We start from the raw sequence: 25,816 nt of genomic DNA, 5'->3' as shown, positions 1-25,816 counted from the left end.
CAAGAATAACTTTCACCACTCACTAGTGAAATTCTCATTTCACTGTTCAAATCTTAGTTGCAAATCTAATTTTTTTTTACTCGTGTGGAAATTTGTGTTTTCCAAATTTTCGGCAAACTGACTCACCATTATCAATGTCATACAGGGGTTGGGAAGATTCTGCCCATAATGTGTTTCTTGAATAGTGAGAGGCTGGGAAGTGTTGAACATCAAAAGAATTTGGGTGTTCTCATTCAGGAGTCACTGAAAGCTAAATTCAGGTGAAACAATTAAGACAGCAAATGATCAGTCATCGTTTTAGTATTTTTGAGTACAGGAGTAAAGATGTTTTAATATTTTCAACCTTTCCATTTAAAACCATTGTGAGGCCATACTTGGAGCACTGTCTGCAGTTTTGGTCTGCTTCGCTGTGGAAAGGTACACTTGCCATAGAAAGAGTGCAATGCTGGTTCACCAAATTAATTTCTGGGATGGAGGGTTCATTTAACGAGGAAAGATTAAATTAAAATAACTTATTCTCTGGAGTCCAGAAAAATGAGAGAATATTGCATTCAGACATACAAGGCCAGTTACAAGTGAGATGAGGAGGAATTCCTTCACTCAGAGGATGGTCATTCTTTAAAACTCATTGTTCCAGAGAGCTGTTGTGCCTCGGTTGTTCGAGTATGTTCAAGACTGAAATCAATAGACCTCTACATATTAAAATATCAAGGGATGAGTGGATAGTGCAGGAAAGTGTCACTGAAGTAGAACAACAATAATCTAACTGCATGGTCTACTCCACATCTATTTGTTACGTCCTTACGTTTTCCACATTTTGGATGTAGAAACCTAAATATGCTTCAAGATTAATTAATTCTCTTTCACTTAATGTTTTCCAGGCGATAAATATAAAGTACTATACCTTTACAAAAGTCTTTAAATATATTTTTATTTAAATTCAGAAACCAAGTGGCACCTCATTTTCCTACACCAAGTTGGTGAAAACAAAAAAAAAATCGAATGATTAAATCAGCATTTATTCTTCATCCTCAAACTTTTACAAGTACAGGATACTGTTTTATACATCTTTGCAAAGTCATAACTGAAGTCAACATCACAGACCTCAAATGGGACTTTGATTTTCTTCATTACTTATACTTTGTTTCTGTTAAAGTAGCTTACAAATAATTTTTGAAAGAAAAAAAATCAGCACAGAATCAAATGAACAATCCTTTTTAACTCCATCATTTGATTTGTTAGATTACTTTAAAAAGAACAAAGAAATAATTGGTGTAAAAAGTAATTTACAACCACAATGTTAGAATTAAATTCCAGTTATATTTCACGAGCAATTTGAAGCAATAGTAAAGCCAATAAAGAAATTGTTGTTACCAGTTTAATGTCATGCAATAGTCACTGTAGAACTGGACACTGAGAATAAGCAATCAAAACAATTTCAAAAGCAGAAAACCATACAAATAAGGGAACAACTACTTGCTCTGCAATTTTTAAAAGGCATATCAAGATATCTAATACAGTTCTAATCCTAATTCCAGTAAATTACATTTTTATTCTTCAGATATTTCCAATTTCATGAGACAAAAAAGGCTGCTTTTAAAGCTCAATTATTTTAAATAGTTTAACAAATATATCAGTTTGCTTTAAATCAAATCTATCAACTGGTTAGGTGGGATTATGAAACATTTTGGATATTCAGTCACAAATATATTTCAATGTCAATGTTTGATCGATGATTCCAGGTTCAAAAGAACAGCTCCATTATATTTCTTCTGCAGTAATTTGTAGATTAAAACCTTTTTGCATTGTAAAGATCACTGGTCTTAAAATTTGAAGGGAAGGTTCCAGCATCTAGCAACTCAGGAACTCGGCCCATTTTATGAAGTGTCTTGAGATTCATTATTCTGCTTACATTTTGTTGTCACACCTTAAATTATTTATTCTTCAGTAGTTTTACATCCAAATAACTTGGCAGCTTGAAGCACAACATCTGGACAATTCACATTAGGAAGGAATGTTCGAGTTCCTCATTAGCCACATACTGGAAGAAATATATAAAGTTATAAAATTAATCATTTTAGAATTGTTTCCTTTTTCCCAATTTTCCTCCTAATCTTCAACACTACTGTTTTGAAGGCAAAAAAATTACAACAGGGAACAATTCAGTCTATATAATCAACCTTTTGATGCTTACTGAAAGGATTATTAATTCTATGTAAGCCTGGACTATGAATACTGCACACTGATCATACCATAGCCCCAATCTATCATCCAAGCATATCAATTTAGAAAAACAGGGTTAATGGTTCAAGTTTGTTTCTCTCTCCACAGGTACTGACAGACCTAAGTTTTTACAGCATTTTCTGTTTTTATATCATCGGTACTTATAAAGCATTTTTAATGTAATAATATATCCCAAGGTGTGTCATCCAGACATCATAAAACAAGAAACTTCAACTTACATAAGGAGATCTTTGACAACACATGGAAGTCTGCCCTAATATCTCCATTCATGTCTCAGTTTACTTTGTTTTTACAATGCCATCAATGAAACACCTTGGGGCTTATAAACATAGAATCTCTTATTACTTTAAAGGCTCTGTATAAATATAAGAGGTTGTTATTACATGAACAGCTTGAAACATTTTCAGTCATTTAAAGATTAGCGATCCCAAATTTATTTTCTAAAAAATTTTTACATTTGTCTCTAGGTGTTACTGAACTTAAATAGGTGCTTTTGGGTTGTTGTATGCACATAGCAAAAATTAATTTTCAAAGAGAGAGTTAAACTATTCAAAAATTAAAATATACAGATTAAATTTTAAAATAACCGACATCATTAAAGCAGACCAATAATCGGACTTCTAATTAAAAATAATTGCTTATAAATATCAAGTATTTTCTATAGGCCCATGGCCTTGATATTGATTGGGAATAAGGCAGGGCTTCTGAGAGGAAGACAGGACATGTGGAATTTCTGCCAATCTTAATGACAGGTCTCATTCAAGCAATCGTTTGCAGTGGTGGGAGGTTAGTGGAGGATGAAGGCTGCAGACGGCAATCGAATCTATGCGGCCAAGAAAATCAGTGGTGCCATCAGGAGGGAAGGTGATGACAGAACGTAATCAGAATAAAACTTTGGGTCTGTGCAAATGGACGATTGGTGTTGTAAGTGGGCCAATTCACTGGGGCTGCGATTGAGTCTTAGGGAATTGAAGGTTTCATTGTGATGTCACTTCTCCAAAGCATACAAAAAAAACTTCAGAACTTTGTTAAAAATCATACAACACCAGGTTATATTCCAACAGGTTTATCTGAAAGTACTAGCTTTCAGAGTACCTGCTCCTTCATCAGGTAACTCTCTTAGTCTGGTCAATACTTCCTCAGACCTCAAATCTTACATAACAATCCAGGTGAAGTCTAACAAGTGTCTTTTCCATTCTTCAATGAGTTTTAAGAACAGCAAAGAAAACTTTCAACTTGGATCGGATTGAAAATGGTTGGGGAAAAGGTGGACGACTGTGTTGATTGTCTTTTAATGTTAATGTGAGGTATGACTTGGCCAATATCTCATTGAATGAGGTGTTCAATTCTGGTCACCACAGTATGTTCCCAATGGAAAAGAGAAGTTCAAGAGGTAATGTGTCAGCTTCATTTATGATTCTGAAAGAAGAGAGAACATTGGCTACGACAATATATTAAACCTTGTTCAGAACAGCAGAACCAGAGAGTTTATCCTACATGCCAAGAGAATAACTCAAAAACTAATCTGCAAGAGCGATATTTCAGAAAAAGAGTAGTCAATCCATGATTAATACTCAGTGTGAAGACAGTAGGCGCAGCTAGTATTCATTTATTCACTAAGTTATTTAGATAGTGAGTAATGAAGTCAGTAACATCATAGGGATACAAGAAAGCAATTCTGGTAACAGAACAGACATGAGGAATGTACTCAGCTGCATATGTTTATGTGAGTCATTACTTCACTGATAGTAGGGAAACTGCTAGCATCTATTATGTAGGATAATAAATTAAAAATGGACACTTGGATAATAATGATCTGATAACACAGAGATAGCATGAATTTAAAAATGGGGAAATGTGGTTGACAAACTTGGAGTCTTCAAAGATAGTACTAACAAAACTGCTAAAACTGGACGTAATACACAGATTTACAGAAGCCCCCAACAACAGACAGAAAACAGAGCTGGAATTCACAGGTCACTCTTGCATTAGCAGGTTATGCCTAATGGGGTACTACAAGAATCAGTACTTTGGCCCCAGCTGTTTACAATTTATATCAATAATTTGGAGATGGACTCCAAATGTAATCTTTACAAATTTATAATGAGACAAAGCTAATGTGTGTTCAATGGAAGATGTAAAGTAGCTTCAAGAGGATTCAGACAGGGTTAGTGGTTGGGCAAGAACATGGCAGGTGAAATATAATGTGGAAAACTGTGAAGTTAACCACTTTGGTAGTAGAAACAGATATGCAGAGATTATAAAAGCATAAATGTATAAAGAGACGTACGTTTCCTTATGGCTAAGTCACTGAAGGCTAATATGCAGATGCAGCAAGCTATTAGGAAAACTTATTGCAAAAATATTTGAGTACAGAAGCAGTGAAGTCTTTCTTCAATTGTATAGGAGCTTGGTTAGACTACGTCTGGTGTAACGTATGCTGTTTTGATCTCCTTATCTCAGGAAAAATATTATTGGAATAGAGAGTGCGCAACAAGAGCTCATCAGAATTGTTCCTGGGATGATAAGACTGTCCTGCAAAGACAAGAGTGGGAAAATTGGGACTGTATTCTCTGGAGCTTCGAAGAATGAGGTGATCTCATATAAACTGATAAAATACTTAAAGGGATAGACAGAGTCGATGCAGATAAGATGTTTCTCCTGGTTGGGGAATCTAAAACCAGTGGGTACAATTGAAAAATAAAGGAAGTATCACTTAGGTCCAAAATCAGATTTTTTTTTAAACACAGAAGATTGTAAACCTTTGGAATTATCTATCACAGAGGACTTTGGAAGCTCAACCTTTGAGTATGTTTAAGGTAGAGACTGTAAATTTCTGATTATCAATGATATATTGAGTTTTGGGAGTGATGTAGATAAAGGCACAAAAGTGCTTAATCAACTATTAGCATGCTGAAAGGCAGGCTAAGCTCAACAGGCTAAGTGGCATGCTCATGTTCTTATGTTTCTGAGTCATGGCCAGACAGGACAAAAGAGCAAACTTCAATTTTGCTTACACTGAGTTGATGGCAATCTTGTTTCACATAGTTGTGAATATTAGACTGTGACAGACTGCAGTTAAAGCCCAGGATCGATATCCAAGTGGAGAGGCAAATGGAGAAAACGTGGGACATGTAATGTCCTTGACACACCAGGCTTGAGTATAATCAGGAGGCAGCTGAAAATGTGTTGCTGGAAAAGCGCAGCAGGTCAGGCAGCATCCAGGGAACAGGAGAATCAACGTTTTGGGCATAAGCCCTTCTTCAGCCCTGCTGCGCTTTTCCAGCAACACATTTTCAGCTCTGATCTCCAGCATCTGCAGACCTCACTTTCTCCTCAAAGATTATAATCAGGAGGCAGGCAATGGAATTCAGAGGAAATGCATTTCAACCACACGGAGCAGACTGATCTGAAGAACACTTAAGAAATGGGTAAATGATATAGAAATAAGGCAATGGTCAACTGTTATTGGTGTACCCATTGAAATGATCATTACCTCTAGTACAAGAAGAAAAGTCTGGTCCGGTGTGTTGCAGCCATGTTCTCAGACATATTTCTGATTTTCAGGTAGTTGATAAAGCCTCTGAAAAACAGCAGTAGTCCTAAAAGGAAAAACAAAAATAAAATTTAATGCACTATTTTAGAACAGTGAAAGAGACAAAATTAAATGAACAGAACACACCCTTTTATATTGAATAGGAGGATATCACATATTCTTCAATATGAAAAATGTTATATTGAGAGATAAGTTTTACAAATTTACTTCAGATCAACTTTTAACACTATAATATAATGCATTTAAAAAATAAAACTCAATGATTTTGATTCAGTAGTCAAAGAGTCAAGTACACATTGTCATGTAGTCAGTCACTCAAACACAGAAATCAGAACTAAAACAACACCATGAAAATATAGTTCTATTACCATACTTGGCCCCTCCTAAAAACATCACTTCTTACCTCTCTCTCACCAACTCAATAAACTAAATCAGCTCCTTCTGTTATATTTGAATGTATTTGGATTTTATGTATATAACACTCCGACTACTAGAATGTAAATTAACAGTAGCGATGAAATTGACTAATCATCTCATTTAAATTTTCACAAGGTTAAAACAGATGTGGCTGAATAAAAAACAGAATTCCCATTTCCACTAGTAATCTTTACTTGTCAGCTAAACCCTTCCATTATTATCAAAATGACTGAACTTTCTCACTGGCACCAGTACAGTGAAACCTTCTCACTGAATTCTCTCACTATCACCTATGCAGCTAATAGCAAGGCAAATTTTAAATGAACTAATTTCAAACCTTTCACCAAGATAAAACAAATCAGTAGAAGAATTAGAACAAAACAAGAAACAACATTTTTAGTACATCCTGAAACAAAATGGTTTTTAGAAATGAAGTTAAAACTTGGAAAAACAGATGTAGTTCTATAATTGAAGAAAATTCATCGAAAACCTACAACATTTAGGCAAGCCACTAAACTGAAAGTCCTAATTTACTTTTAATCCTGAAATTATTAAAATTTCACATTAGTATTAATAAAAATGCTTCAGATTTGAGTAGTTTCATGGATGCTATATATTTTGTATAAAACAATTCAGAATTTCTTTAAATTTAAAATAATGAAATTTAGTGCATTCCAGCAACTAAGATTACAGCCTGTCATACAGTTTTAATTTGTTCTTGTCAGTGTATCTCACTGGCTCAAACAAACTGATACTGATTTATTGCTAAAATAATAAAGCACTTCTGTAGGTTTCCTAGAGTATCTAGTAGTTCTTGGGATCCTATGAATTATGATTAGATTTACTATATACATATTCTATTGGTTGCATTATGAAGTTTATATTAAAGTTTTGCTGTGCACATTTATTCAATTTTCTTGTTTTCAGAGATTAACACTCATCCACTATGTAAATCAATACTAAAAGATTATCACAACATTAATTAAAATTCTTCTCTCAAATTTTCTTTCCTCCTTTTCTGGCCATGTTGAAGTATAACATCACAAACATAAATCACCCGATGGTATACCTTCCCTTCAGTGTGGCAATTTCTCAGCTGTCTTCTTGCTTAAGGCAATACAGGGTTTCTATATCACAGCTGAAATCACCATAGACCAACAGCACAGACAAAGACTCAAAGTTTCAAATACATTGAAATAAAACCTTATTTGGGCCTGCTCATGGTTATACTGAAAACCAAACTAATTTATGCCACAAACATTGTTTAATCTGAAACAATATGTCAGTAGTCTCTAAAAATCAGCAAACTATTTGCACCATGCTTTGTAAAGGAGAAGGAAGACTAGTATATGAGGGGAAGGGAACAGAGGTTTGTCAATTATTTCTTCTCATTTTCTCAATTGTAATATCATTCTTTTTAAGCAAATCCTCTCATTGTTATTTTCTTCAGTAAAATATTTTAAAATCAACCTGTTTGCATGTATTATGACTCACTTACAAGAAGTACTGCCATTTATCTGCTACTATCTATGAGTTTACTTTGCCCAATCAACCACACCGCCCTGTGGCCCAACATTTCAAGTCCCCCTCCTACTCTGCCGAGGACATGGAGGTCCTGGACCTCCTTCACCGCCGCTCCCTCAAAACCAGACGCCTGGAGGAAGAACACCTCATCTTCCGCCTCGGAACACTTCAATCCCAGGGCATCAATGTGGACTTCAACAGTTTCCTCATTTCCCCTTCCCCCACCTCACCCTAGTTCCAAACTTCCAGCTCAGCACTGTCCCCATGACTTGTCCTACCTGCCTATCTTCTTTTCCACCTATCCACTCCACCCTTCTCCTTGACCTATCACCTTTATCCCCTCCCCCACTCACCTATTGTACTCTATGCTACTTTCTCCCCACCCCCACCCTCCTCTAGCTTATCTCTCCACCCTTCAGGCTCTCTGCCTTTATTCCTGATGAAGGGCTTTTGCCCGAAACGTCGATTTTACTGCTCCCCGGATGCTGCCTGAACTGCTGTGCTCTTCCAGCACCACTAATCCAGAATCTGGTCATTGTTTTTACCATTCTTAAATGGGCCTATCCCTACTTCCCTTCCCCAAATTGCTTTTTTTGCCCCTCTGCCTTCTTGTCCTTTGGTATCCAAGCCATTTTTTTTTTCTATTGATAAAATTTTTTCATTTGTTCTCTATACATCCACAATGCCACATAATTACCTGCTAATTGATTCCAGGTATTTTAGTGGAATCCCTGTTCTTTACTGACCTCTTTGATTTTCAAATTTTTTATCCAGAGTTATCTTTATTAGTTAAAAATCACACAACACCAGGTTATAGTCCAACAGGTTTAATTGGAAGCACACTAGCTTTCGGAGCGACGCTCCTTCATCAGGTGATCAGCACAATCACCTGATGAAGGAACGTCGCTCCGAAAGCTAGTGTGCTTCCAATTAAACCTGTTGGACTATAACCTGGTGTTGTGTGATTTTTAACTTTGTACACCCCAGTCCAACACCAGCATCTTCGAATCATATCTTTATTAGCTCCACCTTAGTTTCTTCATCATTTGCTCTTTCCCAACAATAACCCTAGTTTAAGAATATTATGTCATTCTTTATCCAAATCATGTCTGATCTTTTTCTTTATCCATTACAAGATCCAGTGATTCTTCCCTTAAATAAAAAGAGCTGGAGAAACTCAGCTGGTTTGGTATCTTCTGTGGAAGTTCTAAAGAAGAGTCATTAAATTCAAAATGTTAATTGCTTATTGCTTCACAGATGCTGCCGGAGCTATTGAGTTTTTCCAGAACTTTGCTTTTATTTCCAATCTCCAGCACTTGCAGTATTCTCATGTAATTTATATGTTCTGCTACGAGATGGAGTTGTGTAAGCATTGTAAAAACCTGAGCGCCTTTTCCCCTTTGCTATTTATTTCTGTCAGTTTACATGGGAGTTAGTTGAAATTGCCCATGGTTATTATTCTGTACCTATTCATGAATCTGTGCACATATATTTCTTCTTGTAATCCTCTTCCCATCAATTGGGAATCTATCAGAGCTATTAGTCCCCTTTAATCTTTGAATTCAATCATTTTGGATCCAGTATCTATCTTAATGCTATCTTAATACACTTTGTTTTCCAACACTACACAATCTTTTATTAATACAAGTACATTACTTTCCTCATCTTCCCTCTGCTGTCTTCTGAAATATGCAGGGATATTTAGTTGGCAATCAGCTTCTCTAACCATACTTCATACTTCGCTACTTTAAAAGGATTCTCAGTACAAATTATTGCCCCCAGTTCCTTCATCTGTTTTGAATGCTCATAAGATCCAGCTCATGCTGAGGAGAAGCACTAACCTTAGCTGACCAGGGTTGCAGGTATTAATATGCTGAATAAACCCTCAATCTTCTATATTTACTTTATGGACTGTTACCTAAATTGCCCAGACTTTACCATGAACAAAACTGAAGTTTTGACTTAAGTAAGGGTCTGTTTCCTTGCTGAACAGCTCTGTGACTCAACAATTAAGGACATGCTTCAATTTCAAAAAAATGATTAGTTTCCTGCTTTCAATTGTGGAGTCACAGAGCTGTTCAGCAAGGAAACAGACCCTTCATTCCAACGCATCTATGCTGACCAGACATCCTTAGTAAATCTAGTCCCATTTGCCAGCATTTGGCTCATATCCATCAAAGAGAAAGTAAGGACTGCACATGCTGGAGATCACAATCGAGAGTGGTGCTGGAAAAGCACAGCAGTTCAGGCAGCATCCGAGGAGCAGGAGACTTGATGTTTCGGGCAAGAGCCGTTCATCAGGAATTCTTGCCTGAAACATCAATTCTCCTACTCCTCGGATGCTGCTTGATCTACTGTGCTTTTCTAGGACTACACTCTCGACTCATACCCATCTAAACCCTTCCTAATCATATACCCATCCAGATGCCTTTTAAATGCTGTAATTATTACAACATCCACCACCTCCTCAGGCAGGTCATTCCATACATGCACCACCTCCTGTGTGAAAACGTTGCACCTTAGGTCCCTTTTAAATCTTTTCCCCTCTCACCTTAAATCCATGCCTTCTAGTTTTGGACTACCCCACCCTGGGGAAAAGACCTCGTCTATTCTCCCTTCCTGTGCCCCTCATGATTTTATAAACCTCTGTCGGATTACCCCTCAGCCTCCAACACTCCAGGGAAAATAGCCTGAGCCTAATCACCTTCTCCCTGTATCTCAAAACCTCCAAACCTGGCAACATGCTTATAAATCTCTTCTGAAATCTTTCAAGTTTAAGAACATCTTTCCTACAGCAGGGAGACTAGAACTGCACACAGTACTCCAAAACTGGCCGAACCAATGTCCCGTTCAGCCGCAACATGACCTTCCAACTCCTATACTCAGTGCACTGATTAATAAAGGCAAGTGTACCAAACTCATTCTTCACTATCCAATCCATCTGCAACTCCACTTTCAACGAACTATGAACCTCCACTCAAGGTCTCTGTTCAGCAACACTCCCAAGAACCTTACCAATAAGTGTAATGGCAAAAAAAAACGTTTTAACATAAAATTGTACAGAATATATGCTAAACAATATCAATAATGATTTATAATGGCCATTACATAAGTAGTCAATATTGACTATTTTGTTAAATTTTGTGCAGGAGCTGTTCGCAACATTTGTTTCCTCACTTTACTGGTATTGACTTTTCATCAAGTTTGTAAACTTAGTTCAGTAATGTTGTGATTGATAAGATAATAAAATTGTACCATGATTCATTGCATGTTTCCACAAAAGTTAGCTTGTAGAAAGTGCACTTTTTTGACAGTGAGTGTGCAATTAAATTGTAAATACATTTATAAAAGAAAAATAATTGTTTTGTCATATATAGTGACATAGAAATCTTTCCAATGGCTTTGAAAATTTTCCCTTGAATCTAGAAATTTGTACTGTATTGGAAATAATGCCACAATGGTAAAGTATCTGATTTTGCTTCTGCATTTAATGGGCGTGATTTTTCCTTTTTCTATCAAATCCTAATCTATTTTAGTTTATCTTCCTTCCCAATACACACTGCTTAAGAAAACTGAATGCAAAGTGTAAGTCAAATTCAGCACATCACCTGATCTTACTTAGTTCAAGCAGTTCCAGCTTTTGGCTTCCACCAATCTGATCAAAAATGGGTTTATAATAGGCTCCATCAGCAGTAGCTCCTGAGTGGCATTAAATTCCTGATTCCAAAATTTTGCTCTTCTCCTCTAGTTAGGACTTGCACCATTATGAATACCACAAACAGAAATGTAGGACGGTAAAGTGTGCTGTTGGGAGTGGAAACTACATGACAAGTCCAATGTACTGATTTTTGACAATGTCTGTAACTTGCCTCGAAAGTTTGTTTTGATATTCCATAAACCCATTGCCAGATCAAATATCATTTGAGTAGACAATATTTCGTGAACAGTATTCATACAGTACATTGCATATATGCTGGATCTTGGAATAATGTACAATTAATACTGTTTCCCTGCTTTTCTTCTATATCTCTTTCTTTATGTAGCTTCCTCTGCAATCAAGAAGGTTATTTATTATGATTTATGACACAACACGATTGTGGATCAAGGCAAGGAGGCAGTCCACAAGGGCATTATACTGCATCACAATTTAGTCATGTAGCTGATGAAGCCAACCAATCCCCAACTTTTCTACAACTAAATCATTTTTTCTTTTTAAATACACATCAATTTTCTTTTTCAAAATTACCACTGCAATTGCTTCCATCACACTCTCAGTGCATTTCAGATTGCAGTTCACTGCATAAAGCATTCTCATCTCTGCTTTTTTCTTGTCAAGTACTTTACATCTTGTGGCCTCTGGTTACTGAATCTCTGCCAGTGGAAACAGTTCCTCATTATTTATTCAGTCAAAACCTCAAATAACTTCAAACTTCTCTAATAAATCTTCCCTTAACCTTCTCTCTGTTGTAAGAAGAACACTTCTTGCCTCTATAAACTATCCACAAAATTGTCCCACGCATTGTTCTGATAACTCTTCCCTGCATTCTCTTTAAGTAACATATTAAGACCTTTGGTATGTGGCTTTAGATGAAACCAAGCAGTGACTTAAAGGTTTAGTATTAACATCTTTGCTTTTTAGTACTCTTTGTCAAGCAAAGGGTGTTTTTTTGTTTTGAAACTGCCTCAAATCATCCTGTTACCTTCAAAAGTTTGTGCACATAAAATTCCTGATTTCTGTGTTCTTAAACCTCCTTTTTAAATTATACTGTTCAGTTTATATTCACTTTCCATATTTTTATCTTCAGGAATCATCATACTGCACATGTACAGACAAATTGAGGACATTAATAAGAACCAGAGATAGCAAAATGGGTGACACCAATATAATACCTGATATCTGATCAGCAAAGCAACAATAGTTCACCACGAATCTGCTTTTTTTTAAAAAGCCAGTAGTAATCTAAGCTACCGGTGACCTTTTAATTTCATGAGCATTAAATTTGCTGAAAGTCTATAATGTATACTTTATTAAAACCTTGTGATAGTCCACATATACAACCAACCATAAAGGTAAAATCACCATAATCTTACCAGACCTCAGGGCTGCTATCTTACTAGAGAGACACAATTGGTGGTGGCTTAACCTAAGGGTCACCATGCCTCAGGCGAGGGGAGAGGTTGAGAAGGAAAGCCCTTCACAGTAACCTTAGCCAATGCAGGAATTGAACATACACAGTTAGTATCACTCTGCATTGTAAACTAGCTGTCCAGCTGACTGGCTCCCCACAAACAACCATGCAATCCTCATTAACCCTCTGTTATTTGATTAAGGGAACTTATATCAAAGTTGTCAAATTATTTACTTTTGAACAATTCTTAATAGCCCACATTTATCCAAGTGACAATGAATTTTATCCTGTATTTTGCTTTCTGAAAATTTCCCTACCACCATCAAGGCTGATTTATCAGTCTCTCCTTTTTGAACATGCATCCTAATGCAATACTCCCACATCCAAAGGAGAATGAAAGCTCCTAGGTAAAGCCTATCCTTCACTCTATCCTGTCCTAACCAGGTGTCCAAATGATGCAGCTCAAAAGGACTTTCCTGCTTGTTTGTGAATATTCGAACACTGAGCAGTAGTTGGTCAATTTGGCCCCTTGAATCTGCTCCACTATTCATTCATGGCGAAGATCATGGCTGATCTGTTTGAGTTTTGAATTCCGCTTTCCCACTTATCTCCAAAAACCTTAGATTCTTGATTGTAATTAATCTCCATCCACCTTAAAAATATTCAATGACCTCACCTGCACCAGAGATAAGGAGTTCAAACATCACACAAATCTGGAGAGAAATCGCTTCTCCTTACCTCTGTCCCAAAAGAGCAATTTTTAAACAGTGTTCTGTGGTTCTGGACACGCTCAACAGGAAACATCCCTTCTGCATCCACCTTGTCAAGACAGTTCAGGATCTTATACATTTTAATAAGGTCAGTCCTCACTCTTCTAAACTCTAGTGGAAACAACTCCCAATCTACCAAAACTTTATTTGTTCAACAAATCATTCAGTCCAGGTATCAATCTGGTAATGTCTTCAATGCATTACCCCTTTCTTCTTTGCAGTTCAACACTTAAAGAAAGACTTGATTAACTTTTCTCCCAGCTAAAGGAGCATGCTTGCACCCTTCACCTTGTCCTCCAGTGACCACTTGAGGGCCTCGAGTGGCCTGATGGTGGGCAGTCCACCTGATACAACCTCATCAGTGGCAAAACTGTAACAGAAGCAGTAGCATGCAGATATATGATCGCAGGATTTAATATGCTCTCCCTCTGTAATCAGGGTTAGATGATTCATTAGTTACATGACAAAGTATCTTGCTGACTGTTCTAAAAGTTATCGATATGCCTGTATTAAGACTCCATGGGTCTCTAAGTGAAAAGTAAAGCAGTTTTAGGCGAGCAGACAACTGCTTTTCATAGGCCCGCACCAATCAACCAAATCGCCCCGTGGCTCAACATTTCAACTCCCCCTCCCACTCTGCTGAGGATATGGAGGTGCTGGGCCTCCTCCACCACCGCTCCCTCACCACCAGATGCCTGGAGGAAGAACGCCTCATCTTCCGCCTCGGAACACTTCAACCCCAGGGCATCAATGTGGATTTCAACAGTTTCCTTATTTCCCCTTCCCCCACCTCATCCTAGTTTCTAACCTCCAGCAACTCGATCCCCTGACTTGTCCGGACTTGTCCGACCTGCCCAGCTCCTTTTCCACCTATCCACTCCACCCTCTCCTCCCTGACCTATCACCTTCATCTCCTTCCCCACTGACCTATTGTACTCTATGCTACTCTCTCCCCACCCTCCTCTAGCTTATCTCTCCACACTTCAGGCTCTCTGCCTTTATTCCTGATGAAGGGCTTTTGCCCGAAACGTCGATTTTGCCTGTCCTCGGATGCTGCCTGAATTGCTGTGCTCTTCCAGCACCACTGATCCAGAAACTGCTTTTCATAGCCCATTATCAACGTTTTTGCACTTCTAAGCGATTTTTCTGCCTCATTTGTATTAATATTCTTAATGCACCTGAGGCGAAACAATTCAACAATTGACTTAGGAAGTTAAAAGACAAAAAGTATACATTTATATGGCATCTTCCATGGTCTCAGTCTTTGCTAAAATACTGTACAGGCAATAAATTGCAGAAGTGCCAAAATGGTGCTGATTATTACGTAAATAAAGGCGTTCAGAGACAACTAATTAAACAGAAAGAACAAATTTGCTTTGAAATCATACAATCCCTCAGATTATCCAAAGTACTGCACAAAATAAATGGGCAAAGTAGTTTTACTTCAAATGAAAATCATCTCTACATGTCAATATAATGCATTGTCACAATTATTTCTTAAAAATCTTACTCATTAATGTGAGTGCTATGTATTTCCAGCATGTTTTAATTTTTGCTCTCATACATCATCACCAAGCCAATTTATAAGTGAATACTCCAGATATCAATTTGTCACAAACGTTTGTCAAATAGGACTGGTGAATAAGTGGCAATACATTTGCTAGGCTCAAACACAGAGATTGAGCTATACAGTAATGGAGAATGTTGCCACAGGGTGAAGTTGAAGAAAAACAAATCTGTACTAACACATGCTCTGACCCTTTTGTACAATGGGAAGAGAATGCAAATTAGATTAGTGTCATCAAAGTTCATGAGCAGTGGTATTGTCCACCATATCACTTATTCAAAGCACTGATTTTGCTGGCTCATTGATTGCAATTACATGCTCAAGTAATCTCAATTGCGTGTTGTAGATTTGATACACATACACATGCGTTCTGTTGCAACTAACTCCTTCATTTTACTGTTTCCTATTAAGAACAAGGTAGCAGGAATCGGAGGAAAATAAAGAAACCTGAAAGCATTTGCTTTCATGAAATTATTTTATTTCATTCAGATTTCTGGCACGGACAAGTCTTCTTTCATTTATTTCTCATAATAACTAACAAAAGACAACAAAGAGTGCAAAAGCTGCATTATAAACACTCAAGTTTCTTTTAATTTTCAATTTCCTCAGTGCTTTGCATCCAACATAATGTTCAGGCCTCCACTGGAGGCTTACCCACTGAATTAACAGAGTATTTTTTTAAACTAAAAAGTTATTTGTACTTTCTACAATCAACAGAAGATTAAATGTACAAAAAAGTTTTTTTAAATATATCTCAACTATTTGGGAAGCCATATAATAATTTCTTAACTTAGAAACAATGTCGTTGCTTTGCAAAATTATTATTTTCTCTGTTCTATAATCCAAATTTAACATTAATATAAATCACCCAAAAAATTACTTTCATTCAGAAAAACAAATGTTTAATTGGAATAGGAATATAAAATTTAGATGAACACTATACTGGGAAAAGCTCAAAGGAACGTATCTCGTTTTGCCTGGGATTTGAAATTTTCTGTTAAATCACATTGAACCCCCTAGAACAGAAAATAAAAGCAAACCATGTTTGTAAAATAGGTTCCACAATCTAAGTATGCTAAAGAATAGTAGTTCCTTTACTGTTTGGAGACTAACAGGATAAGCATTCAGCAGGTTACATGTAACAACTGTACAATTCCTCCTCAAAAGTACAAATGAACTGAAGGTATATTCTGCCTCAGTTCTGTCACCAATCAATAAAGCACAAAATAATTTTCAAACATTATACAAATATAAATAGTATTAATCGGAATCTATCGTCACACTAAACCATTGTTTGAGTTATAACTTGTGTTCCCTTAGTCAAAAAATAGAAACTCTTGTTCTATTTTCATCTATTCCCAAATAATCTTAGAGCCAAGTTAAAAAAATCTCTCTACACCAGGTTATAGTCCAACAGGTTTCATTTGGAAGCACTAGCTTTCAGAGCGCTGCTCCTTCATCAGGTGGTTCTGGAGTATAAGACACAGAATTTATAGCAAAAAAGTTTACAGTGTGATGTAACTGAAATTACAGATTGAAAAAGACCTGAAAATTATATATTGAAAAAGAAAAATAATTTCAAATACATCACACTGTAAACTTTTGCTATAAATTCTGTGTCTTACAATCTTATACTCCACAACCACCTGATGAAGGAGCAGCACTCCCAAATAAACCTGTTGGACTATAACCTGCTGTTGTGCGATTCTTAACATTGTACACCCCAGTCCAACATTGGCATCTCCAAATCAATCTTAGAGCAATACTTGATCAATTTCCAACTTTGTAAATAGCATTAAAATCCAAAAGATAAACATGCTACAATTAGTGTACTTTTGTAATGTACTGCTTGAGTAAGATCTATGTGGTCACAAAATAGGAACTGCATCAACTGGCATCTATCAGCAGACATGCAGTTAGCATGTTTAAAAAGATACCACTTCTCCTCCCAACCTTACTAAAAAAAAACTATAGCCTTCTGACATGTCGGGTTTTTTTTCTAGACTTTCAAACAAGGTCAGATAATCATCAGTGAACACAAAGAAGTTTGAACTATCAGTAGTAGCTGGAATTAGAACTTATGACTTTAGATGGAAAACTACCATTCTAGAATTCAGGCTCATGAAACGGACACTTTTAATATGTATTCAAACACTATTTTAATATATTATTTGCATCAAACCATTCTAAAGTACATAGACAAAAATACTGTGTTAAATGTGCATAACAAAGCTCAATCAATTCTTTTTTGTACATGACAGGGAGATACTAAACAAAACTTCGATCATTACTCAAGCATAAATACTTCCAGCATAACACACAATATTAGACTTTGCTCTCAAAAAAAAACAGTTCCAACTCTTGTAAAAATTCACATCTAAATAAGCAATAAACCATGTAACATATTTTCAACTTATGCATTTCTGCCAAATGAAATATTACTTGAAAAGAAAGGAAGCTAATTACAAAATTATATCACATGCATTATGGAAAGTGCATATGTTCTTTCAAAAAAGAAATTTCCTCAGTTATAAGCAAATTGATTTTTTAAAAAAGGTAACTTACCAAGAACAAGGAATATCCACCAGAGCCAATACTGACCATTGAAATAACCATTGAAATAATCAGAAAACTGAAAGAGAAAAATAAAGAAAATACACTTTAAGCTCTTATTTTCAAATGACAAGTGCCTATTCAAGCACGGGTCAAAGATACTTCTTGTTCAGCCTTTACTAAAATGGTGTTGAGCAAGATGTAAGATACAATGTATGCCTGTGAATCAAATATCATTTTGCTCTCCGATCAGTATCCATATTCTCTAACAATCCAAAATTTTGACTCAAATGGTAATTTCAGGTTTTAATTATGCATTTGTTTACATTTTCTGCTAAGGATAGAGTCATAGAGATGTACAGCACGGAAACAGACCCTTCGGTCCAACCTGTCCATGGCGACTAGATATCCCAATCCAATTTAGTCTCACCTGCCAGCAACCGGCCCATATCCTTCCAAACCCTTCCTGTTCATGTACCCATCCAGATGCCTTTTAAATGTTGCAATTATACTAGACTCCACCATTTCCTCTGGTAGTACATTCCACGCACATACCACCCTGTGTGAAAACGTTGCCCCTTAGGTCTCTTTTATATCTTTCCCCTTTCATCCCAAACCTCTAGTTCTGGACTCCCCCACCCCAGGGAAAAGACTTTGTCTATTTACCCTATCCATGCCCCTCATGATTTAAAAATCCACTATAAGGTCACACCTCAGCCTCCTACACTCCAGGGAAAACAGCCCCAGCCTGTTCAGCCTCTCTCTATAGCTCAAATTCTCCAACCCTGGCAATATCCTTGAAAATCTTTTCTGAACCCTTTCAAGTTTTACAACATCGTTCCTATAGGAAGGAGACTAGAACTGTACGCAATATTCCAACAGTGGCCTAACAAATGTCCTGTACATCCTCAACATGACGTCCCAACTGCTGAACTTAATACTCTAACCAGTAAAGGAAAGCATACCAAATGACTTCTTCACTATCCTATCTACCTGCAACTCCACTTTCAAGGAGCTATGAACCTGCACTCCAAGGTCTCTTTGTTCAGCAACACTCCCTAGGGACCTTACCATTAAGGTGTATAAGGCAAAAGTGAGGACTGCAGATGCTGGAAATCAGAGTCTTGATTAGAGTGGTGCTGGAAAAGCATAGCCGGTCTGGCAGCATCCGAGGAGCAGGAAAATTGACGTTTTGGGCAAAAGCGAGTTCTGATGAAGGGCTTTTACCCAAAATCTTAAGTGTATAAGTCCTGCTATGATTTGCTTTCCCAAAATGCAGCATCTCACATTTATCTGAATTAAACTTCTCATTCCATTGGCTCATGTGATCAAGATCCTGTTGTAATCTAAGGTAACCTTCTTTGCTATTCAATACACCTCCAATTTTGGTGTGATCTGCAAACTTACTAACTTCCCCTCTTATGCTCATATCCAAATTATTTTTTAAAATGACGAAAAATAGTGGACCCAGCACCGATCCTCATGGCATTCCACTGGTCACAGGCCTCCAGTCTGAAAAACAACTCTCCACCACCAACCTCTGTCTTCTTTGAGCCAGTTCTGTATCCAAATGGCTAGTTCTCCCTGTATTCCGAGACCTAACCTTGCTAACCAGTCTCCCATGAGGAACCTTGTTGAATGCCTTACTGAAGTCCATATAGATCATATCTACCAGTCTGCCCTCATCAATCCTCTTTGTTACTTCTTCAAAAAACTCAATCAAGTCTGTGAGGCATGATTTCCCACGCACAAAGCTATGTGGACTATCCCTAATCAGTCCTTGCCTTTCCAAATACATGTACATCCTATCCCTCAGGATTCCCTCTAACAACTTGCCCACCACCAACGTCAGGCTCACTGGTCTACAGTTCCCTGGCTTGTCCTTACCATTCTTCTTAAACAGTGGCAACAAGTTAGCCAACCTCCAGTCTTCCGGCACCTCACCTGTGACTATCGATGATACAAATATCTCAGTAAGAGACCCAACAATCACTTCCCTAGCTTCCCACAGATTTCTTGAGTACACCTGATCACGTCCTGGGGATTTATCCACTCTTATGTGTTTCAAGACATGCAGCATTTCCTCCTCTGTAATATGGACATTTTTCAATATGTCACCATCTTTTTCCCTACATTCTATATCTTCCATGTTCTTTTCCACAGTAAATACTGATGCAAAATACTAGTTTAGTATCTGCCCTATCTCCAGTGGCTCCACACAAAGGCCGCCTTGGTCTTTTAGGGGCCCTATTCTCTCCCTAGTTACCCTTTTGTCCTTTATGTATTTGTAAAAACCCTTTCGATTCTCCTTAATTCTATTTGCCAAAGCTATCTCATGTCCCCTTTTTGCCCTCCTGATTCCCCTCTTAAGTATACATTTCCCTCTTAAGTATATGTTTCCCTCTTACGTATACTGTTCGAATTATTTTATCTCTAACTTTCCTATGCAATCACTGTATTTAAATGCAACCACAGGAGTGGCTCCTTATCGTAAGACTACATTTTATAATGTATCAGAAGCTGCTACTGGAGTCCTATAACATTAAAATATCATTAAATTGAATGAAAAAAAATGAATACAGAAGCAAGGCAACTGTAGCCGCTGGTAGGACCCAACAGATAAACTGAATGTGATCCACAAGCTCTAGTCCAACATTTTACTGAAAACATTGGAAATTTTCTGTTCTGCCATATATTTTAATACAAGCAAGTATCTTGACATTTCATTGATCTAATGAAACAATTGAGTAAGTTTTTTTTAAAAGTAATACTTGATATATACTTCAAGTTGTTTCCCCAGAAGCAATTGATAACACAATAGTGCAATATATCTTTTTATTTAATCTACACTTTGATATAGTAGATGGTCTCTTGATCTGAACATCAGAGAGCCATGTCATTACACCTCAAATGTCACGACCTGAATGAATGTCCACTAACTTTTTAATCGACAAGAAATAACAGGCATGATGGGCAGTCAAAAGGGGAATTTGATTGAAACTGTGGAATTTTCCTTCACAGCAAAAACATTTGAACGATCACTGCATACTATTCTAATTTGTGGGAGAAACACACAGGACTTAAAAACGGATAGTAGGTGAATATGTCCTTGATGGGATCCCCCAAAATACTTCAGAAAATTCCAGGTAGCAGTCAGAGAAAATCACCCATTAACAGAATGAAATGAAAATATGGGAGCTGCTCCTCCAATAGCAGACTGTTCCTAATATAGCTGCTGCTGCTGAAAGGTTCATGAGTGATTGAAGGAAAAAGTAAGTGGTGGTGGTGGCCAGGGAATTGCTGGGGAACCTTTTGCCAGTGGCCGGACCTTTTGCCCTTTGACTTTTTGTTGAATCTGCCTGTTCATTGCGTTAATTTCAATGTTTAGGAAATTAATGCTTTCTGTGTTACACTCTTGAATTTAACAGAAGATTGCTCATTATTGAGATATCTCTGAATTTTCAAGTTCTGCTTCTGAGAGGTTATAAATATCCAATATGTCAAAACAAGTACAGTATTATTACTAGGTGATATTATCATCCACGAGTTAGTAAGAATGATAAAGAAATTCCCTAAAATCAAAACATAACATTGAGAAAATCTGAACAGGAGCCAAAAAAAAAAAAAATTTTCACCCCTGATTATGGAGATAGCAATAAGAAAATAAATGATGATTACCATTCACATTATTCCTTTACAATGTAATCCAACGTTAGTTTGACACCAGCAAAATGTAACTGATGGCAAGTCAAGGCAGATGGTTGCAAAATAGTCACCATATACGAGAGGTGAAATTGTTCACAGGTGTACATATCTAAAACAGTGCTAATATCTTTGATACAGTTAGGAAACTTACTAGGAAACACCTACTTGAATTAACAAGAAATAAGGGTAACACATGAATAATCAGGGATGTACAAAAAAATCTGGAGAAAATAGAGTCATAGGGATATACAGTATGGAAACAAACTGTTCAGTCCAACTCATCCATGCTGACCAGTTATCAGAAGTAAATCCAGTCCCATTTGCCAGCAGTTGGCCCATATCCCTCTAAACCCTTCCTATTCATATATTCATCAGATGCCTTTTAAATGTTGTAATTGTACCAGTCTCCATCACTTTCTCTGGCAAATCATTCCATATACACACACTACCCTTTGCATGAAAACATTGCCCCTTCGGGGAAAGATTTAAAAGGGGACCTATCACCTTAAACTTATGCCCTCTAGTTTTGGACTCCCTGCTCCTGGGAAAAAGATCTTGACTATTCACCCTACCTACACCCCTCATGATTTAAAAAACTTATAAAGATCACTCCTCAGCCTCCGATGCTCCAGGGAAAATAGCCCCAATCAATTCAGCCTCTCCTTTTGGCTCAAACCCTCCTGGCAACATCCTTGTAAATCTTTTCTTAACCCATTCAAGTTTTACAACATCCTTCCTACAGCTGACAGACCAGAATTGCATGCAGTATTCCAATAGTGGCCTAACCAATGTCCTGGACAATCGCATCATGACCTCCCAACTTCTATACTCAATGCTCTGGCCAATAAAGGAAAGCATACCACACACTTTCTTCAATATCCTGTTCTACTTTCCACTTTCAAGGAACTCTGAATCTGCACTCCGAGGTCTCTGTTTAGCAAACACTTCCCAGGACCTTAGCACGAAGTGTACAAGTCCTGCCCTGATTCGCCTTTCCAAAATGTAGCACCTCACATTTATCTAAATTAAATGCCATCTGCCACTCCTCAACCCATTGGTCCATCTGATCAAGATCCCGTTGTACTCTAAGGTAACCTTCTTCACTGTCCACTATACCTTCAATTTTGGTGTCATTTGCACATGTTCACATTCAAGTCATTTATATAATTGACAAAAAACAGTGGACCTAGCACCGATCCTTGTAGCATAGCACTGGCCACAGACCTCCAGTCTGAAAAGCAATCCTCCACCACCACCCTCTGTCTTCTACCTTCAAGCCAGTTCTGTATCCAAAAAGCTAGTTCTCCCTCTATTCCATGTGATCTAACCATGCTAACCAGTCTACCTTGAGGAACCATGTTGAATACCTTATAAACCATATAAATCACTCTGCTCTCATCAATCCTTTTTGTTACTTCTTCAAAGAAACTCATCAGCCGAGTGACATGATTTCCCACACACAAAGCCATATTGACTATCCCCAATCAGTCCTTAACTTTCCAAACACATGTAAATCCTGTCCCTCAGGATTCCCTCCACTAACCTGCCCACTGATGTAGGGTCCATCAGTCTATAGTTCTCTGTCTTTTCCTTTACTCGTTTCTTAAATAGCGGCACCACGTTAGCCAACCTCTTTTCTTCCGGTACCTCACCAAGATCCAAGTATTTCAGCAAGGGGCCCTGCAATCATATCCCTAGCTTCCCACACAGTTCTAGGGTACATTTGATCAGGTCCTGGAGATTTATTCACCTTTATACGTTTTAAGACATCCAACACCACCTCCTTTGTAATATGGACATTTTCAAGACATCACTATCTATTTCCCCACATTTCAGTATCTTGCATGTTCTTCTCCACAAGAAACACTGATGCAAAATACTTGTTTAGTATCTCCCCCATCTCTTGCAGTTCCACATTTAGGCTGCCTTGCTGATCTTTAAGTAGTCCTATTCTCTCCCTAGTTACCCTTTTGACCTTAATGTATTTGTAGAATCCATTTGGTTTCTCCTTAACTCTATTTGCCAAAGCTATGTCCCCTTTTTGCACTCCTGATTTGCTTCTTAACTATACTCCTATTGCCTTTATACTCTTTGAGGGAATCACTCAATTTCTGCTGTGTATACCTTACATACGATTCCTTCTTATTCTTGACCAATACCTCAATTTCTCTAGTCATCCATCCAGCATTCCCTACACCTACCAGCCATGCCTTTCACTCCAACTGAAAGATGCTGACCTGGACTCTCGTTATCTCACTTTTGAAGGCTTCCCATTTTCCAGCTGTCCCTGCTAACATCCACCCCTGGTCAACTTTTGAAAGTTCTTGCCTAATTTGGTCAAAATGGGCCCTCCTCCAATTGTGAACTTCAACTTTTAGATCCGGTCTATCCTTTTCCATCACTATTTGAAAACTAACAGAATAATGGTTGCTGGCCCCAAAGTGTTGCCCCACTGACACCTCAGTCACCTGCCCTGCCCTATTTCCCCAAGAGTAGGTCAGGTTTTGCACCTTCTCTAAGAAGTACATCCACATACTGAATCAGAAAATTGTCTTGTACACACTTAACAAATTCCTCTCCATCTTAACCCTTAACACTATGGCAGTCCCAGTCTATTTGGAAAGTTAAAATCCCTACCATTACCACCCTATTATCCTTACAGATAACTGAGATCTCCTTACATTTATTTCTCGATTTCCCACTGACTTACAGGGGAGTCGATACTACAATCCCAATAAAGCGATTATCCCTTTCTTATTTCTCACTTCTACCCAAATAACTTCCCTGGACGTATTCCCAGGAATAACCTCCCTAAATACAGCTGGAATGTTACCCCTAATCAAAAATGTCACTCCCCCTTCCCCCTCCTTTCTTGCCCTCTTTCAATCCTTCCAATAGCATCTGTACCCTGGAACGATAAGCTGCCAGTGCTGTCCATCCCTGAGCCACGTCTCCGTAATTGCTATGATATCCCAGTCCCATGTTTAAATCTCACCACATCAGACTGTGCACTGAATATAATACTGAAAAAAAAACCTGTAAGTAAAAATCTGGTATCAGTAATCATGACAAAGTTGTCACATTTGTATCAAAAGAAAGATTAATCAATGAAATAACTTATGGAAGGAAATCTTTACTTAACTAGCCAGAATTGCAGCAACGTGGTTGAGACTTAACCCTGTGAAATATGCTAGCAAGACATTCAGTTGTACCAAACTGCGACAGAGGTTTTATCCATACCGCAACACCGAATGAAAAAGACTGGTCTCAATAAAATGCTGCAACATAATCAAAACAACTGTATAGATTTTTAATGGAGCAGTAAAATATTCAGTTCTGTAGCCCTGTTATTTGAGTAGATGATAACTGAAATTTAGAATAAGTCTTCAACAAATCAAGAAAACCTGATGACATTCTTTAGTTCTTTCTAAAATGTTACTGCAATGAAATTTGTAAAAAAAAGTAATTGTAAAAAAACCCTATTACTGCTTTTAAAATGCTAATTTTATTGCTAACACTAACTTCAGTAAGATGAGTGAATAATCAATCCACTTTATTATTGTGTACTCACATTATCATAAATTCTAATCCTGATCATAGATGTTCTTAACTGTAAATCTCAGTGCTTCCCTGAACTTCAGGGTTCATTTTCTCCAATTACGGCAATACTTTGTAAAAAGTAAGTAAATTTATTAACTATAACTAATATTACATTCAGAAATTTCAGTTGCCATAGTCATTAATAACACCCTCACCATTTAACAGCAATAGTTTTTATACCTTCCACAACACTGCCCTCCATTGCTGGAATTCTGTAACTGCTGTCATCAGATCTTGGCCTTCTGAAAATGACGACATTTACTGCCAGAATTCGATAGCTGCTTATATTGCAGTAACATCACTTCTGGATACTGGTGACCATGAATACATGGTCCTATTCCTTTTGCAACCATCTACAGTGATCCACAAATAAGTTTGATTTCATCATCATTTTCGTCAAATGAACAACCTCTCATCATTCTTTCCACAATCTGACATTATAACTATAGTTTTCTTATTTTTCACACAAACCCTGACCTTTTTTTGTTTGATCATGGCACTACTCGTGAGGTCAGCATTTATTGCCCATCTCAAATTGCCACTGGGAAGGTGGTGGTCACAGTGTTGAACTAACAGTCTACTAGGCACAGGTACTCCACCAGTTCTGTTCAGCAGGCCATTTCAAGACACTGACCTAATGATAGCAAACGGACAGAGATAATAGTTCCAAGACTAGAAATTGTGAGATTTTTAAAAATACATTTATGGAAATATGATATTACTGTCTTAGACATATTGCCCATCCCTAATT

General features: G+C 37.4%; 1 protein-coding gene across 2 annotated transcripts in view; it reads right to left on the bottom strand.

The window, feature by feature from the left end:
* Positions 1-914: 914 nt before the first annotated feature.
* ndfip2 (Nedd4 family interacting protein 2) overlaps positions 915-25,816 on the bottom strand; it is a 108,956-nt gene continuing 84,054 nt past the window's right edge. For both annotated transcript variants that reach the window (XM_087987978.1, XM_087987979.1), the window contains 3 exons: positions 17,773-17,839; positions 5,741-5,846; positions 915-2,041 (listed from right to left, as the gene is read on the bottom strand). In XM_087987978.1, the coding sequence (XP_087844104.1) occupies positions 5,743-5,846; positions 17,773-17,839 (171 nt within the window). In that variant the 3' untranslated portion in view covers positions 915-2,041; positions 5,741-5,742. The remainder of the gene's footprint in view (positions 2,042-5,740; positions 5,847-17,772; positions 17,840-25,816) is intronic.

This window comes from Chiloscyllium plagiosum, unplaced genomic scaffold (assembly GCF_037043375.1).
Source record: "Chiloscyllium plagiosum isolate Xiang-an unplaced genomic scaffold, Cpla_swu_hap1 HiC_scaffold_6, whole genome shotgun sequence".
NCBI classification, from domain to species: Eukaryota; Metazoa; Chordata; class Chondrichthyes; order Orectolobiformes; family Hemiscylliidae; genus Chiloscyllium; species Chiloscyllium plagiosum.
The sequence above is the reverse complement of the archived record's forward strand: the minus strand, read 5'-3'. Positions and strand labels throughout refer to the sequence as shown.